Here is a 20,139-nt window from a genome sequence, read left to right on the forward strand (position 1 = left end):
AAAGTGATAAAAGTGTCAACAGCGATAAGGACGGTGGCGGTCTGAGCACCCATGAAATACTTCACACATTTTACAAACAAAACGAAGAAGCTCACTGAAGAACTTCCTATCAATGTGTAATGCATCAAGTCAAGTCTCGAAGCATGTGCTGATGGCATGTTTCGCCATGATCCAAAACACCAGAGAGCCTTGGGTCCTGGATGGCAACCACCCAGGTAGACAAAAGGTCTGTCCCAGCATCTCTAAAACATCCACCTTTCTATGGCAGCCAGGTGAAACATGGGTGTACCCTTAATCTTCTCCATCTACAGGGGTCCTCAACCCTCAGGTACCTGTATGTTGGATCATGCAAAGGAAAATGCGCCACATGGCCAAAATGTCAAAGCTGATGCTGCCTCACAACGCAAGTGATACTCCTCATCTTAGTCTCTCAAAGTAACTGGTCGTTTGACATAAAGTCATTGCAGTGGTACCCAAGGATCCTGCAAAGAGACCTAGTACCAAAGGATTATTCCAGAATTCCAGACATCAAAGGAACCATTGAATCAGACATTTTTATATTGAGAGATCAGTTTTTTAATTATTATAATAGCTAAGTGGCCTGTGTGTGTGTGTGCGCGCGCGCGCATGTATGCGTGAGTGAGTATGGCTTCTGAAACTGGGAAGAGCTGACATTTGCTGTTTGGTATGCTTATGTATTTTGGGTCAAGGATTAATGCTGCAAAAACGGAAAGTTGATAGGACAAATATTTTTTGATAAATTAGTCATTTTAGCTAACCAGTAAACAATGGATGCTGTGCTGTAATGCACTATGAAAGTCTGGGGTTTTGATGTTTTAAGTGTTGTTATTGTGGTTCATAATAGTGTTGTTAGTGTTCTTGATTTTATTGTGTTGTGTTATTCAATTCCAATGAAGTTGGGACGTTGTGTAAAATGTAAATAAAAACAGAACACAATGATTTGCAAATCCTCTTCAACCTATATTCAATTGAATACACCACAAAGACAAGATATTTAATGTTCAAACTGATAAACTTTACTGTTTTTGTGCAAATATTTGCTCATTTTGAAATGGACGCCCACAACATGTTTCAAAAAAGCTGGGACAGCGGTATGTTTACCACTGTGTTACATCACCTTTCCTTCTAATAACACTCAATAAGCATTTGAGAACTGAGGACAATAATTGTTGAAGCTTTGTAGGTGGAATTCTTTCCCATTCTTGCTTGATGTACGACTTCAGCTGTTCAACAGTCAGGGTCTCCGTTGTCATATTTTGCGCTTCATAATGTGCCACACATTTTCAATGGGCGACAGGTCTGAACTGCAGGCAGGTCAGTCTAGTACCCGCATTCTTTTACAATGAAGCCACGCTGTTGTAACACGTGCAAAATGTGGCTTGACATTGTCCTGCTGAAATAAGCAGGGACGTCCCTGAAAAAGACGTCGCTTGGATGGCAGCATGTGTTGCTCCAAAACTTGGATGTACCTTTCAGCATTGATGGTGCCATCACAGATGTGTAAGTTGGCCATGCCATGGGCACTAACGCACCCCCATACCATCACAGATGCTGGCTTTTGAACTTTGCACTGGTAACAATCTGGATGATCTTTTTCCTCATTTGTCTGGATGACACGACGTCCATGATTTTCAAAAACAATCTGAAATGTGGACTCATCAGACCACAGCACACTTTTCCACTTTGCGTCTGTCTATTTCAAATGAGCTCGGGCCCAGAGAAGGCGGCGGTGTTTCTGGATGTTGTTGATGTATAGCTTTCGCTTTGCATGGTAGAGTTTTAACTTGCACTTGTAGATGTAGCGACTAACTGTATTAACTGACAATGATTTTCTGAAGTGTTCCTGCCCACGTGGTAAGATCCTTTACACAGTAATGTCGGTTTTTAATGCAGTGCCACCTGAGGGATCGAAGGTCACGGGCATTCAATGTTGGTTTTTGGTCTTCCCGCTTACGTGTAGAAAGTTCTCTAGATTCTCTGAATCTTCTGATTATATTATGGACTGTAGATGATGGAATCCCTAAATTCCTTACAATTGAACGTTGAGAAACATTGTTCTTAAACTGTTGGACAATTTTTTCATGCAGTTGTGATCCTTGCCCCATCTTTGCTTGTGAACAGCTGAGACTTTTGGGGACGCTCCTTTTATACCCAATCATGACACTCACAATTAGTGTCCTCAGTTCCCAAACGAGTTTTGTTCGAAGGAAAGGTGATGTAACACAGTGGGGGTTGTACTTCAACTGTTTTTAGTCAGTTTAGTTAAGTGTTCTGTTCAGTGGTGGGCACAGTTCTGCTAATCCAGTAACTGCTAATTAGTGAAGCTAACTTTTGTTGTTTGCATATTAGTTTTTCAGCTCATTTTGAAAACCATCAGCAGACTAATCAGCTTCTGCTAAATTTAGTTCCACTAATTTTCAGTCCGCTAACATTTTTGCTGGCATAGTTAGTAAGCCAAACGGTCAAAAAACGTTTGTAAACCTTAAAATTATACCTGTTAGTTCCTGTCTGTTATGTGTTTTGCAGCAGTCAGGCAGCTGTGAGGAGCTGAGCTCAACTCTACCCCAGTAGAAGTGGACTAGCTGCGAGGCTGCTACAAAGAAAAAAAAAAAAAAAACTCACTTACATTCAACACACAGTGACCCAGACATGTGCAGGAGATATCAGAAGCAAAGAAGTTTTCACATGGTTTTGATTTATAAACAAAACTAATTCCAGACAGTTAATCAAAATTAAAGTCAACTCTGTCATTTTTACAAAATGAAAAATCGCACATATGTCTTAGTTTTAAAGTAATGTGCTAATTCTGACGGTTTGAGTATTAACAGACTCTTCCTTACAGCAGTGGGCAGGGCGCAGAAAGACAAGCTCTGACTCGTTTATGTGGAGTTTGTGATCACCTTTGCTTTGACTCAGAAGTGTTGGTGGTGCTTAAAGGCAAAGAAAATTCACTGATAAAATACAGCTGGGAAGATAGACTGTGCTATAAACTAACGATTGTTGTGTATCAATGAAAATAAGAAGCTCTTGCAACTGAAATATCTGCCTCTGAAAGCCGGCATTTAAGCAGAATTCATCCATCATCGACGATTTCATAAATGCCGCCACTGACACAATTTTAACCAATCAGAAAAAATTCCCCAGATCGCTTGTGGAAATGCTGTGATGCAGCATGGGCACGGAAAGGTACACATGGCAAATCCTAACAGCTTCTATGTTGCACACTGTAATCACACTACACTACCTACAAACAGATCTACATTCCCAGACTTACCTAATTCTGTCGGAGAGGCAAGTGCATGAGTTTACACACGTTCGTGGCAGCATAGACACTCATTTGCCTGCTTCAGCCATGTATGATCACAGCGTTTGCATCGACACCAATGCATGTTGCCTATCCATTGTTCCTCCTCAGTTTCAGGATCTGATGAGCTCACTTCTTCTGATTCATCACGAGAATCTGGCCTTGGTTCAAACTGATATGGCTGTAAGCCACCAGAATCTGTGAGGAATTCGTACTCACTGCCTTCCGATTCGCTATCTGACGCCATGTTGTTTGCGGATGTTGATTGCCGCTTACGCGCTTGCCCCTTCTGTACTGAAGGGCGACACTGGCGGAGTGTTGAACCTCTGTGCCCATGTGATGTCACACATCACTGTTATAGCAGATGGCATGGCAGCCTGCTGGTGGCTTTAGACCAGCCACACAAAAATACTCATACCTTTCACATAAATGATCACACATGCCTACGAGTTTTCATATGGACTCTCAATATCATAATCTACCAATCCAATCATAAATTATGTTAACTTTTCCATTCCTTTAAACACAAAACTGGCTTGTCATTAGCTGTCAGTGTACCGGAGTCAATACCAAAAGTTAGTGGTTAGCAGTTAGGTGTACCTTCTGCTAAATTTTTTTTAGCAGTTTATCAGTTTAGCGTTATAAAAGTTAACTTTTCAGTTAGCGGATTAGTGGTTAGTGAAGCTAACTTTCTGGTTAGCTGTGCCCACCACTGGTTACGTTGCATTACCATGAGTGAGTTAAGTGTCATGGTGATACCATGAGTGAAATGTGAAATTCTGCCACCGTCTGTTTGTGAAATTAAAAAGCTCCTCCTTACAGCAGAATGCAGAAAAAGACAAAAAGGTCTGCGTACATGCGTGCGTGCAATTTTGATCATGCAAAAACTGTGGAGGGCTGATATGTGCCATTTGGTATTTATTTTGGGTCAAAGATGAGTAGCGTCAAAGATGAGTGGCGTCAAAACCGAACGTTGACAGGATTAATATTTTTAGAGAAGCTAGCTAACAACACTGAACAATGGACACTGATATTTACATTCTGAGCTCACACACCAATCCAGCAGGGGGCGGTAAATCATCTATATATTAAAAGCGTGAGTTACATCACATTTAGTAAGTTTGATATAAGTATGTAATTGTAAATACTTAAAAAAAAACATGGAGGACACAAGAAAGTGAAAACACTTATTTCCATTGCAGTCCATTTAAAAGTCAAATGACAAAACATAGAAGTAAAAATAAATAACAATAATGATAATATACTACTAATAATAATAACAACAGTGTATATGATAACAAGAACCTAAACAATCTATAATACATTAACACAGTAAATAAACATTAAAAAATTGCATAGTAGCAGGAAATAAAAGGGTTGAGTTCTTCTTAAAAAAAAAACTGCTGAGTTCTAAGGTTCTAAAAACATTCTGGAATCACACACCTTTCCAATTCATTCTGGAAACTTTGCAGAATTTATTACCACCCTTGAAAAATTCAGCTATCTAGTTTCTAAACACTACCCAATCACATAAAACCTCAGGCCATTGTTTTAGGTCACTGTTTCTCTCTGCCTGTGTTTGTTTCGTGTTCCACATTGCGTCTTTGTTATGGGGTTTTGTCTCACAGCAGCACAACCAGGTAATTTCTCTCTGAAAAAAAAAAATTTGTTCACCTGAATGGTTTTTCCTCTGTCTTTCTGTTTTGTTTCTCTGTAGAGCAGCCTCATAATCTTTATTTCATGCACTCACCTGTTTTTGTTGTTCTCCACTGCACTCAGAACATAACTTAATATTTTTTCTACCGGGACTTTTGGGTGGTGTGTTTTTGTGTTTTTCCGTGTCATTGGTGAATTCATTTTTCCTCAGTTATTTTCAGCTTCCATCTTTGTTCAATCCGTCACCCATGTGTTTAGTTAAATATTCACCCCTTGTTAATTCTGTTCACTGTCATCTGTCAGTGTTAAAACGGCATGCTTTCTCTCCCTGGATGCCAGGTGAGAAGTCAGCTTTCTGCTTCCACTCTGGCATTGTTATTGTCCCCTCATATAGCCTGACCTTCTGCTGTGTTTTGTGTCCACCGTTTCTGCAGGCTGTCGTTTGTATGTTCACTTGTGTTTGTTGTGAAATTGACTGTTTTTGTGTCTCAGATCTCGCCTCACGGACTGGATGCTGCTGCTGCCGCCACCACGGTGTTCTGACCAACGGCTGAGTTTTAGCTTTGCCTCCGTTTCTGCCCTTTTTCTAAATAAACACCTTTTACAAACGCCAGTGTTTCTTCATCCAGATCGGGGGCATCTGTCCCTTGTTTTGACACCTCTATGTAGAATTTCAACACTGTGTTAACATCAAAAAAGCCCCTTTTTTAAGATCCTCGGCGCAGTGACCTACCTCCAGTGAGATGCCATGTATGACATCTAAAGGATCAATGACGTTTCCCAGAGATTTACCTCATTTTCTGCCATGTCTATCTCTCACCATAGGATGGAGAAGAACCTGTGAAACAAAGAAACAGCAGAATTATATGATTCATCACTGAACTGATATTTTAAGTGTGGATGAATGCAGTGTCTTTTTAGATTTGTCATGTCATTCTCTTTGCATGTTTCTACTTCTGGGTAACCTCATAATTTTAGACTCCTATTTCTCAAAAGGCACTGGCTCAGAGGGGCGACGCCAGGAGCTTTCTGCACTCACTACCAGCACTTTACCGGTTATGAACAGCACACTCATTAGCTACCTCCAAAACCTGGAGAAAGAGGGACTCATCGACAGGCAGGCATACTATAGACTGTACCCTGGGGACGCCACTCCATGCATCTATGGACTGCCCAAAATCCACAAACAGGACATGCCACTCAGGCCTATTGTATGTAGCACAGATTCCATCACGTACAATTGGCCAACACCGCCAAGTGGATTTTGGCTCCTCTAGTGGGTAACTCAGACCACCATGTGGAGAACACACAAGATTTTGTGAACAAGATCAAGGACCTAGCAGCTGGAGGCAGATGAAACTATGGTGGCATCTGATGTGACCATCGTTGTTCACCTGCATCCCACCGCTGAGCAGAGGTGTCAAGTAACGAAGTACAAATACTTCGTTACTGTACTTAAGTACACTTTTTTAGGTATCTATACTTTACTCCATTACTTATTTTTCTGCCTACTTCTGACTTCTACTCATTACATTTTCACACAAGTATCTGTACTTTCTATTCCTTACATTTTTAAAACAAACAGCCTCCGTTACTCTTGGCTTCAGTTTAATGTTTATATATATATATATTTCACGTCATGTGCGCCTGTAATCAACTTTTCTGCAGCACGGCTTTGCTTTGAACCGTGAACAATCGAAGCAGTGGTTCGCAGATTGAAGCAATGCTTCGACCTATTGCTTCGTTTATTCTTTCTTTCTTTCGCTTAATTTCCCCCGCTAAAACCCTAAAGAGCATACTTCTGTATTATTTACCTTTCTATGTTAAACTGACCTGTTATGGTCTTCTGAAACAGTTGATAGATGTATTTTATAACTTAAAACCGGGAGTGATGCTAACGCGTTAGCATGTCTATGGCATTTTCAATGTTAAAACTTAGCATTAAGCAATTGCAGCTCTCATCACGTTCGGGTTGTTTTCAAGTTGTAATATTTCTTAAATTATTATTGTTTATATATTAATAATCTAATGATTATTATACAATTTTAGAGAAAGAAGGCAAAAAGAACCTGAATAGAAACACAACAGAAATATAAAAGCAACTAACAATTGAACATACATTAAATGTTTCCTGTGAACACCTAGTGACTCTTACACCTCCACTTAATCCCTGTCTTATTTAATGACAGTTTTTTTTCAGTTCAAACATATTTTCAATTTGTTAATTTCTGCAGTGATTTTCTCCAGAACTTTCTGCCAAACTAGAAAACTGATGCATTCCTAGTAAGAGCAAATACTACTGGAATGAATCAGAATAAGGAAAGTTGTGGGTTTCTTTTTTTTTTTTTCTTCATTAAATGGATGCTGCACTCACTGCAGTTTATTGTCTGGAATATAGAACGAATCAGATTTTAAATTAAGCTTTCAATTCATATAGTGGCATCTACCTTTTTTTTTTTTTTTTTTTAAGGTTACTTTATACTTTTATACTTTAAGTAGGTTTTGGAGCACATACTTTTTCACTTTTACTTGAGTAAAGAGGTCAAGTTGATACTTCAACTTTTACCAGAGTGTTTTAAACTGCAGTATCTATACTTCTACTTAAGTAACAAATGTGTGTACTTTTGACACCACTGCCGCTGAGGCCGTCTCAGCTGTGAGGCAGAGACTGCTGGAGGATGTGTCTCTACTTAAAAGGACCAAACTCACACCAGACCACATCTGCCAACTCTTGGAGATCTGTCTTAACACCATGTATTTCCTGTTTAGAGGGAATTACTACAGGCAGATCCATGGTTGTGCGATGGGGTCTCCGGTATCCCCCATTGTGGCCAATCTGTACATGGAGCGAGTGGAGAAGACAGCCTTGACGTCTTTCACGAGCATCCCTCCCAGTCACTGGTTCAGATATGTCGATGACACATGGGTTAAAATCAAGCAACAGGAGGTTGAGGACTTTACAGAACACATCAACTCGGTGGACTCCATTATCAAGTTCACACGTGAGGATGCCAGAAACAACCATTTAGCCTTCTTGGACTGTGATGTTATGATTGCAGAGAACAGGCAGCTCCAGACAGGGGTTTACAGAAAACCCACTCACACTGACCAATATCTGCTCTTTGGCTCAAACCACCCCCTTGAACAAGCTCGGGGTGATCAGGACTCTTCAACACAGAGCCCTACAGGTGCCCACAACTGCAGAGGGAAGTGCTAAAGAACAACAACTTGCCCGAAAAGCCCTCACAGTATGTGGGTACCCACGATGGTCCCTGGACAAAGTGCAGAAGTCCCAGAGAACAAAGAAACCAGATAGAAAGGAGACAGAGACAAGAATAAGAGGAGTGTCTCTCCCTTATTTAGCAGGAGTAGGGGAAAGACTACAGAGGATCTTCAGACAGCACAAATCCCAGTTTACTTTAAACCGGTTAACGCCTTGAGACAGAAATTAGTTCACCCTAAGGACAGGATCCCTAGTTACAAACAGAGCAATGTAGTGTATTCTATCCGATGTCAGGAAAACTGTAACGAACACTACATAGGTGAGACTAAGCAACCTTTACACAAAAGACTATACCAGCACCGTAGACGAGGGCGCCAGTGGACCTCAGTCTGCAGTTCATCTCCACCTTAAAGACACTAACCACACGTTTGAGGACAAGGAAGTTAAATCTTAGCCAGAGAGGAAGAAATGGTTTGAGAGAGGGGTCCAGGAGGCATTCTTGTGAAACGTTTTGAAACCCAGCCTTAACCAGGGGGCGGGTCTCAGACACGCTTTGTCCCCGGTTTACAATGGGGTACTCAGGTCAATGCAGTTTCAGTCTTTTTGTCCTGGTAATGAGTCATTCACGTCATCAGGAGAGTCGTTAAGGGAGCCGGCAGGAGAGGCAACTAGAGCACAATAGGTGCTTAATTAGAGCTATTTTTAGCCACTAGCCTATAGCAGTCTGCCTCTCGGTAGGAGGGGGTCTGGTTAGGTTTAAAACTCCCGCTTTTGTGGCTTCTGTTTATTCTTCTCTATAAGAGTCAAGACAGAAGTCAGAGTACCAGAGCAAGAATTTTAGATGAGGAAGCTTCTGCGATTTGAAGTGAAACATCCTCGCGTCAAGCAACCCAGTCCAGTGAAGATTCAAGCTTCTCTAATATGGAAACCACCTGGACAACTGAGAGCCTACACAGAAACATTGCACTGGCTTCTGTGTGGGGCTGGCCATTGAAAATAATGGATTTCAGAGTAGCCTGTACAGTGTGAAAGGCCCTTTAGTACAGCAAATAAGCTGCATGTAGTTCCTTTAAGTATCTACAGAAAGTGAAGGAATGCATGGTTAAATTATGGCTCTCTAACCCTGCACTGTGGAGATGGTAATTACAGGGTTGTGAAATGAAAATTGTGAAATCCAAGGAAAATTCGCAGGGGGTCTGGGCCCCCCCCCCAGGAGCTGGGGTCTAGGGCCTTGTGGGGCCCCGGAAACCAAATTAAATTTCATCTACTGATACATTTTCAACATCTCCTGGAAGAACAAATCTCAAAATTAGTGCATATTTAAATTATCCCTAGATTCAACCTTTCATTTGAACCGTCAATGATCATGTTGAAATAACAGAATATGACGTGGAAGTAGGACCTGGAATGATTTTCCTTTTAATTGTAAATCAAATTATGCATTAACTCAGAACAATTAAACTACATGAAATTCATGAAGACTGAAAAGACTGTTAAAGAATCTCAAAAACCACAGCTAAAGCTTGTAGAATATTTTAAAAATCAGGGTAAAATATCAATAACATACCTTATAGTAAAAAAGCCACACATTCTTGTGTAAATTCCTGTAAATCCACTCAAAGCCACAGTGTCTTTTTTCCAATGAAAAAAGTCTACATTAATAAAACTAATTTACATTGTTGTATAAATTAATGTAGCCTAAATTCATTCAAAGCCACAATGTCTTTTTTTCAATGAAAGAAAATCTAGATTAATGAAAGAAAAAAAAGGCACATAATCTTTTCTGAAATCCTGTTTGAACAGCACAATGTTTATTTTCCAGACAGAGAAAAAAATTCTTACCAGTTCACTTTTCCTGTTTATCTTTCAGGTGTGTTGATGAAGCCAGCAACAATTCCACGGATTCCTGTTATCACAATTTTTCAAACCGTCTCTCTCACCATCTTTGCTCTGTCTGATGTCGCTCCGTGACACAGAAATGCTGCAAAATTCTTCTTTTAAAAACTTGAAAGTTCTAAAAGTGTGCGATTGTCCACATGCTACGTTTAGCTAAGCTTCACACAGGAGCCACACAGCGTCACCGCAGCAACCAATCAGTCCCGCTTTACGACAACTGTCGTAACAGCCAGGCTTTGAGTGGCATTTTTCCTCCGCGAATCTCCGCGGATCCGAGGAAACTGATTTGTATCTGTAACACACACATCAGTGTCCATGGACTTATAAAACTTGCATGATGTCGTAAAAAAAAAGAACGCTTTGCAATAAGCATTTTAAAAACTAACGATCACGATTAAAGAGTACAACACTAACACCCCCCCCCCCCATGATGAAATCCGCGGAATCACACGGATCCGCAGAGTTTTCACAGCCCTGTAATTATGACCCTGTCAACCAAGTCATGGCCTGGTGCTGGTCTAAAAACCATCTTGGGAAACCCAAGACAATGAAACAAACTGATTTTTTTTTTCTTTTCTTGATCACATGACAAAGCATAAAGCCAACAAACAAACAGCTGAAAATGATTGTAGTCAACTACAGTCCGCCTGAACGGGTTTGAGAAACTGTTTTGATGGATTGTTTCTGGCAGTGCATGGGGTCAACGAATTACCTGTTTAAAAGGTAACTGTCCAGTCAGCTCTGTGCCCAGCATCACCATCCTGGCCACCCAGAAGAAGATCAGGTCACTCCCTGTCTCAAGAATTGAGTTGGGGTAGTATCGCTGAAAGTCATCAGTCTGGGAAAATACCACATGGTAATAACGCAAAGTCAACTGGTAAGACAAGTTAGTGATAGATGAACTCTGTTACCTGCTGAGGCCAACCCAACATGGCGAAAGGAAAGAGTCCAGAGGAGAACCACGTATCCAGTACATCAGAGTCTGAGAGTGGGAGCATGTAAGCATGAAGAATAAATGTTTGTCGATTTTATAAATTTAAAGTTTGTAAATTGTGACAATGTGTGGTTAAGGTGAGTCACCCTGAGCCAAAGTGATGTCCTCTGGGTTCTCTCCATATTTGACTGCAGCTCTCAGTCTGGCCTCATCTTCACTCCTTCCCCAAACCCACTGCTCCTGCCAGTACCAAAACATACAACACGGTACCACTTCTAACCTGTTCACACACTCACACAGATACACAATGCTCAAAATTATACAACTCCAGATATGCGGAAACCAACTTTCAACTGAGTTATTTTTTAAAATGCTGTGTTGTAATATCAATAATAATGGAAAAGAAGCCACCAAAAGAAAGAAAAAAGCTGTGTTCCTTTAAAGCAACAAATTTCCAAAGTGCTCACAGAAAGGTGGTTGATTTGTTCTGAATTTGTGTGCAGGAGACAAACATGTAAATAATTTTGGTCACAGATAACCAAGACATTCATTCCCCTGCATGCAGGTACGCCTCAGCCAATAAAATTATGCATTTCCTATTATTTATATAAGCACAGAATAAGATCTGTCTCTCAGCGTCAGTCTGACTTTAGTGTACACTGTGATCACTGAATTGAGTGCATCAACTCACCAAGTGTGTTAATTATTAATCAAATCTTATACATAAGCTGCATCTTGTGCACACACAGCAGCATTTTCGGTGCTGTCTATAGTAAAATGTGGCTTTGGTACATCAAACCCACAGATACGAAACCACAGATTAGACCACAACCTGTAATGCAGGATTCACCCTCTTGCCTTGGCTGCACCTCGTGGAGCGTATAGCAGCACACATTGTAACATGGATTATGTGTTATTCTGTGTTTCTTCTGCAAAATGCTTCTGTGTTCCGTTGATACATGTATAAAGTGGCAATATCCCATTTCATCACTCTCGTGTCTATTCTTCCTCACCTAAGCTCTCAACTCCACCTTCTGCGACGCACTGTGTACTTTCTTCAGGAGTTTGGTTGAGCATACAGTTTGGTTTTTGATGTAGACCTCCAGAGTCAAGTCTAAACTGAAAATGTGCTCAAATGTACTTAAAAAAAAAAAAAATAAGATGGTGCATAAGTAAGGATTAAACAACGAGAAGCCGTGCATTATACAGTTTGAATGCACGACGCAGAGTCTACACCACGACGCAAAGCAGACTCTACAAAGTGCATTCAAACTGTATAATGCACGGCTTCTTGTTGTTTAATCCGCTTATACCATGGTCCCACACAGTGAGCTAACACAACAATATTTACTTAAGTTAACAGAACTTGATAAAAATGCGTAAGTATTTGGGACTATTTTATGCCACTCTCAGTTTCATCCTTGCCAAGCGTTCTATCCTTCTTTCCCGTCTTCAATCTTGTCCAGTTCGTCCAATGTTAAATCTTTATGCTGTTGCTTTTGCTGTTCTTTTCATTTGCTCTCCTCTTCCCATTCCTCAAATGTTTTATTTTGGCCAAAAATATTAAAATTCACTTGAATCTTCGACTGGACTGGGTTGCTTGACGTGAGGACGTTTCGCTTCAAATCACAGAAGCTTCCTCAGCTAAAATTCTTGCTCTGGTAGTCTGACTTCTGTCTTGACTCTTGTAGAGGAGAGTAACGCGTTACTCTAATCTGACCACTTTTTTTTAGTAACGAGTAATCTAACGCGTTAATCTTTCCAAATCAGTAATCAGATTAAAGTTACTTCTCCAAGTCACTGTGCATTACTATTATTTTTACATTGTGGGTCGATAGCAGCATTAAACTTGGTCCGTGGGCAGGAGGTCGGGGTTCGACTGAACTGCCCACTTTAAGCGAGCTGTGAGCTTTTCATCCACGGTTTATTGCAGCAGCTACGACTTGTCCTCAACTCTTAAAGCGCAGTGACAACAGCACACCTGCACTGAGGTTTACAAAGACATTTTATGCTTTTTTTTTCTCCTTTATTTAGAATTCTGAGCTGAGCCGCTCCGTATCTGTTCGCTAAAAACAGCTGATCCTCTGTGACGCGTCAACAACTAACATTATTTTCCACTCAAATGCACCTAAACTCTCTTTCTGAGGACCACATGATGTGAAAATGCAATAAAACTTTCTTACCTGTAAATCTGGTCATGTTTTCTACATAAATAAATGGTATCCATTCTTTGTGCTCAAACGCCAAAGCAGGGGCGAATTCAGATGGAATGGGGGCGTGGGGCAGGGATGTGCCCCCCCCAACACCCCCAGATTAAAGGTCCAGTTATGAAGCCGTTTTTTACAACTACTAATATTGCTTAAAATAATAATAATTTTGACAAGTGAAATGTTTAGAGAGAATTTAAATGTTAGAAAAATGTTAGAAAGAATTTAATAGTTACATTTATAAACAATGTAGGTTAGAAATTGCAAGATTTACTGTTACAGTGCTGTCAACAGTTAAATATGAGGTCAAGAAAGAGGTCTTTATTTTACTTTTTATAAAACAAGTATTTATTTTCATTGAAGTCAAGAAAGGGTGACTATAAAGTGAGTTTTGGCAAAACAGGTATCACTGTCATGTTGAGGTGGCAGAGGGTTGTTGTCGGCAGCTGGGGAAAGTAACTAAAAAAGTAACTAGTAATCTAACTTAGTTACTTTTACAATTGAGTAATCAGTAAAGTAACTAAGTTACTTTTTCAAGGAGTAATCAGTAATTGGATTACTTTTTCAAAGTAACTGTGGCAACACTGATCTGTGCCAACTGATTTGCACTTTGCTATGGTGACAACCAGAGCGGAGTGATATTACAGTAACTTAACTTACCGAACTACGTGTGCGTATACACGAAAATAATGCACGCCAGTTAGACATGGAATTCTCACTGACCATGGTATAAAAAAAAAGTTAAACTATTTGATCTTGAAGACATCAGACTGGAATTATATTCCTTCATGCACATTTTGAGTGTCAACACTATGTGACATTCTACTGAAATTCACCAAACGGTTGAGGAGGGGGGTGATTAAGCCCCTCCCTCAAGATGTTTTGTTTGCAGGGTATAAGAACTATATCATTACATTGCCATTAGCAACATGCACTGCACGTCAACCCTTTACTCATCAATCAATCAATCAATTTTTTTATATACTACTGACTACATACTCATGTATGCAGTCAGCTGAAACTACAGGAATCAAACATACAACACCAACCTCCTGCATGCCAGAAGACTTGGGGAGCTCCACTCTGTAAGCAGGGATCTGATGACCCCACCAGAGCTGTCGAGAAATGCACCAATCACTGCAAAGCAAGCACAGGCCCACATTGAAGGAAAGCTTCATTCACCATCATGCATCAGATTCCAACCCTTCGGCACTAATACGTTGTTCAAAGGATTATGAAACGCAGCGGGATACCTGATGCTCGAGAGCCAGGTCTTCCACCGCTTGGTGTAAACCGGAGGGATGATTTCCAGCTGTCCCTCCTCCACAGCCTGCCAGAGAAAGAGTGATGACTGAATAAATGATGGAATCCTCCCTCTGACACCTGCCATCATGTTCGACAGACGACTGCAGGTTTATGTAATTTTAACAGAACATACTCAGGAAGGACAACTGATCAATCATATATAACCACCACTAGTCTCTTTAATCAGAGATGATGGTCTAGTGGTTAAGACGTGGGGCTTGGGACCAGAAGATCTTCGGTTCGAATCCCAGCCTGACTGGAAAATCACTAAGGTCCTTAATCCCCTAGTTGCTCCCGGTGTGTAGTGAGCATGAATGGCAGCACCCTCACATCGGGGTGAATGTGAGGCATAATTTGTAAAGCGCTTTGAGCTTTGGAAAAGTGCAGTCCATTTACCATTTAATCCGTAGTTTAGATTATAGACTGTGGATGGAATGAAAGGATGGACTTTAAAAAGCAGACACACAACAGCTCCGACAGCACAACGCTCCTCAAGTCAGCCACAACAGTATTCTCCTTCTCTGAAGTTGTGCTATTAAACTCCATCTACTCTATCAATATTACTAATACAAGTCAGTTTTTGTTAACTAGTCTGGGAAATCCTGCAACTAACACTCTCACATTCATTTATAAAATAACAACAGTTGATATGGGGTTTTCCCAGGAAATAAAGCAGTACACAAGATAAATGAACACATGGCAGTAATAAAAGTACACTGCAACAATGCACATAAATCCCAATTTAAAGAGTACACAAAAAAATAAACAAAAATCAATCAAATGGTCTCACATTTTTTATTGCAGTGTTTTCAAAGTTGTGGGCCAGCAGTTCGTGTCCATCTGACGATTTCTTCTGTTCAAACTACCTCAAAAAATATCCAATACAATGTCAATGTCTGTTTATTTATTTGTCCATCTTGCCTATTTTGGAAATGGAAAGGTCCTTATGTCCACAGTGCTCACTAACAGCACAGGCTGTGGTGTGCACATGTGCCACACTAACTTCCTGTGCACGGTTAAAACTGACCTCCAAGATGCAAAGTCCATGACTGTGATTGGCATAAATTATAAATTTACTGCAGTGTTTTCTGGCTGAATATTCTCCTCCACTTACACCTCACATCAGTGTCTTCCACTTCCTATTACTCCTCAAACGCACAATGGACTGCATTTATATAGTGCTTTTCCATCTCAAAGTGCTTTACAATAATGCCTCACATTCACCCCGACATGAGGCTGCTGCCATTCAAGGCACCCACTACACACCGGGAGCAAGGATTGCCCAAGGGCCCCAAGTGATTTTCCAGTCAGGCTGGGAATTGAACTGAGGATCTTCTGGTCTCAAGCCCAACGCCTTAACCACTAGACCATCACCTCCCCTGATGTGCCACAGTGCCACCTCTTAGTGGCTAACATAGAACATAACAATGAACAGTGTCCGGCCACACTTGGGATGACCAACAGGATGCAGCAAACCACTAATATCAAGATGTTTGTTTGTTCATATGTCCTATATTTTCAGTACAAACGTACGACTTTTTAAGAGCGGGACACAACATCCTTTGACATGCACTGTTACTCTGTGACATCCTCATCACAATCATCCCCACTACCAACATTAAAGTACTGTGTCCGGTCACGTTACAACAACTATTCATGGTACACATGCACAGCTCCGTGCACGTGTGAAAAAGAATTTTAAAACAATTATCACAATTACCATGATCAAGAATAACATAAATGTAGGTTTATTTCAGTAAATAATTTCCTATGAGTACAATTACAATTAAAGGGGAATGCTGGAATTTTTTTTAATTTTTTAACCATAACCTTATTTATTGTAGATGTTTTTCACTTTGCGCTTGGGGCACAAAGTTTTTTTTCAAATATTAAGCATTTTCTAAACATTTGATATAAAACCTCTGAATATGTGCAATTTACTCCATCGCTCACAAGGTATTCATTCCTAGAAGCACGTCAGAACTTACCTCTCTTTCAGATCCTTTTTCTTACCTTTTAAACTTGCAATTCTGCACTTTAACCATCTTTTTAGTTCCACTACTGTTGCTGCTTTGAATGGTGAGTTAATAACAGCTCCAGGTACATCTTCTGGGTCCAAAATTAGCTTAAAAGTACCGCATCTCTCTTTGGTTACATCTACGGATGCCGGCTATAGGCACTACAGGCTACCCCAAGATGTACTGCGGAAGGACTACTTCCGGGCATGTGCACTGACAGCTGCAATCCCCCAGTTAAAATCGACAGCAGTTACCTGAATAGCTTTTTTCGCCATTTCATCACAGCGGACAAACCACTGCTTCTTCAGAAGAGGCTCGATGACATCACCAGAGCGGCTGCACCAGTGTGAGAAGAACAGAAGACAAAGATACGGAGGTTAAAATATAACACACACCATCTCACAACAGGATGAAATGTGTCTGATTTTACTGTAAAGCTTGGAGATGACAGAGCTTTGAGATATCCTGTTAATAAGGGTGGCAATCACAATCTCTTGAATATTTTACTGTGACCTTGAAACTGAACCCAAGGCCACTATAATCGACTGGTGTTGAGGTTCACCCAAGTCCACCCTTATGCTAAATATGAATGAAATTGGTCAACTGGTTCTTGAGCTATCACGCTAACAAGCCAAAACAGATGGCTAGATGGACTGACAGACTGACATGCTGATTGCTATATCTCCTCATATTTCATACTGAGGGGACAAAAAATGGAGCATTTTCTCCATTTCTCTTTCGGCCAGTTGATCTGTTCTTTGGCAAATTGTAACCTCTTCTGCACATGTCTTTTATTTAACAGAGGGACTTTGCAGGGGATTCTTGCAAATAAATTAGCTTCACACAGACATCTTGTAACTGTCACAGCACTTACAGGTAACTCCAGACTGTCTTTGATCATCCTGGAGCTAATCAATGGGTTAGCCTTTGCCATTCTGGTTATTCCTCTATCTGTTTTGATGGTTGTTTTCCATTTTCTTCCATGCATCTGTTTTTTTTTTTTTTTGTCCATTTTAAAGCATTGGAGATCATTGTAGATGAACAGCCTATAAATTTTTGCACCTGCGTATAAGTTTTCCCCTCTCCAATCAACTTTTTAATCAAACTACGCTGTTCTTCTGAACAATGTCTTGAACGTCCCATTTTCCTCAGGCTTTCAAAGAGAAAAGCATGTTCAACAGGTGCTGGCTTCATCCTTACATAGGGGACACGTGATTCACACCTGTTTATTCCACAAAACTGATGAACTCACTGACTGAATGCCACACTACTATTATTGTGAACACCCCCTTTTCTACTTTTTTTTTTTTACTAATAGCCCAATTTCATAGCCTTAAGAGTGTGCATATCATGAATGCTTGGTCTTGTTGGATTTGTGAGAATCTACTGAATCTACTGGTACCTTGTTTCCCATGTAACAATAAGAAATATAATATCCAAGTGGTTCATCCCGTGCTTATCTTTGTCAAAAATCAAACAAAAACTAAACTACTGCTGAAAGTAGAGAGATAAAAGGCCAACAAGAAGATGAGGGAATGTCCAGATTCTACGTACCTGCAGATTGGTAAAGTCATGGCGTGGTCCTTCTTCCCTCTCAGCAGCTTCTTCTCAGAGAGGGCATCCAACACCATCTGTCTCGCATCAAAACGCTTCACCCCCTGAAGACACATCCATCCAAAAAATTGCTAAACAACACAAACCCACAGGAAGCATAAAACTCATCTGTACACAACAGGAGCATCAATTGCAATCTTAACTTATTTTATATTGCACCAAATCACAACAACGCAGTGAAGTGTAATTTTTTTTGCCAAACACAGATGATGCGTGTATAACAAACTTATCATGATGATATGCAAATGCCAGAAGATAGTTTTGTTGTGTATAGCCTAGTGATTGCTGGTGTAGTAATTCTGTATCCTTTCATGTCACCTTGCCAAGAAAAATTTGACTGACAAACCAGGTGCACAGTGGCAGAACAACCTGCAGGTGCCAATAGAGGACATGCATCATGCGCAGCCTGGTCCATCAAGGCAGCCTAGCCCACCTGCAGTGGGGCCCAGTTAGGTCATCAGCATGCACTGTCTGCCAGTCCAAGCAGTGTCCTCCAGCATGTGGCAACCTGGCAGTTGGATGTGCTCACTGAGGTACCCACCACCACTGCTCTATGCGTTGATGCAACAGCCTGGACTCGGGTTCTACCAGCAGCAGCCACCAGTCACTGGACGGATGGGTGACTGGTAGCATCGGCTGAGGTCATCGTACCCCAGGCAGCATCAGCTGAGGACATCATAGCCCGAGCAGCTCCAGTTCCAGCATCATCAAATCGAGACACCCTGGGCTCCATGTCTCTGAAATGATTCAGAGCCCTCCTGGTTGATGAAGACCAGAGGAGAAAACCTACCTCCAAATCCAACACAAGGATGCAATTAGAAATAACAACCACATATGTCACCGTCAGCGGTGCCGTGAGACACAACAGCAGTGGCTGATGGAGAAATGTGATCTTATAGCTAAAAATATCTGGCTGCTGGGGCATTTGGTGGCCCTACGGCAGAGAAACATCCAGCTTGGCAGAGAGCTGAATGAACAGGAAACACCACCATCACCTGATGGCAACACCCTTGATAGTCATGCCTACTCACCCACTACTCCTAATACCAAGTGGGTCAGTTCTGCTCACAGTGACCTGGAACCAGCAAGCCCATGAACTAACATATGCTCCACAGCTTATTACACAAAGCTCATTATTTACCCCTTGCTTTTTGCCCTTTTCCCTTTGAGATGTTCTACAAACTACTGCACTCCACGAACTGCCCCTGTTGCGAACTGGACTGTCACCCACCACACGCTGCACTGCATCAAGTACGGACATCTAAGAAGAACTAAGTCACTGAAGTAGTTTAAATCACTGGGAAAAAAGAGAAAGAAAAAGTCTGAGCCAGTAAAGCTGTATTCTCTTTTGGTTTTCTATCATCAAGAGTTTTTTCTTTCTTGTGTTTCAGTTCCCAAGATATATTCCTTTTGGTCCATTTTACAGGTTTTATCATCATGTATTTTCTTTATTCCTTTTTGTTGTTTCCAAGATACATCTTTTTGAGTTTGATTCCTTAAAGGACATGTCGCACATTTTTAACGTCCCAGTTAGCAACACAACTTCAAAGTATTCATGATTGTAAGTCTCTCCACACACATGCACCCATAATTAGTGGCTTCTGATGTTTTTTATTGCTCTCCCTGAGAGAGTTAACAGGTGCATTTCCAGAAAATGTCTGACTCGCCAATTCTTGGCGTGTGACGTACTTATTAGCAAAACAGAAACATCCCAATGGCTGAGAGACAGAATGAAACAACAACATGAAACTGGTTATCTCTGATAACGAAGCTTCAGAGCTTTAATTTAAAATTGATGGCTTGGACTTGCACAGGAGATGACACACTTCACCCTAAATTCTTAACTTTTCAGAGGTCTCTCAAATTTTGGGACGTAAAGTGTTGTCACACTGCTGTTTGTGTCCCTGGATGCTGGTTTACTGCTGCCATGCACAAGGATGTGGACCGTCTCCACCACGCTG

General features: G+C 40.9%; 1 protein-coding gene across 1 annotated transcript in view; it reads right to left on the reverse strand.

Annotated features, from left to right (window-relative positions):
- The window catches only part of vars2 (valyl-tRNA synthetase 2, mitochondrial), a 136,903-nt gene that overhangs the window by 40,159 nt on the left and 76,605 nt on the right, over positions 1–20,139 (reverse strand). The window contains 8 exon segments of the mRNA XM_034160910.1: positions 5,715–5,819; positions 10,813–10,938; positions 11,012–11,082; positions 11,181–11,274; positions 14,291–14,378; positions 14,495–14,571; positions 16,819–16,900; positions 18,119–18,222. Of these exon segments, the coding sequence (XP_034016801.1) occupies positions 5,715–5,819; positions 10,813–10,938; positions 11,012–11,082; positions 11,181–11,274; positions 14,291–14,378; positions 14,495–14,571; positions 16,819–16,900; positions 18,119–18,222 (747 nt within the window).

Source organism: Thalassophryne amazonica, chromosome 20, assembly GCF_902500255.1.
Source record: "Thalassophryne amazonica chromosome 20, fThaAma1.1, whole genome shotgun sequence".
NCBI lineage: Eukaryota > Metazoa > Chordata > Actinopteri > Batrachoidiformes > Batrachoididae > Thalassophryne > Thalassophryne amazonica.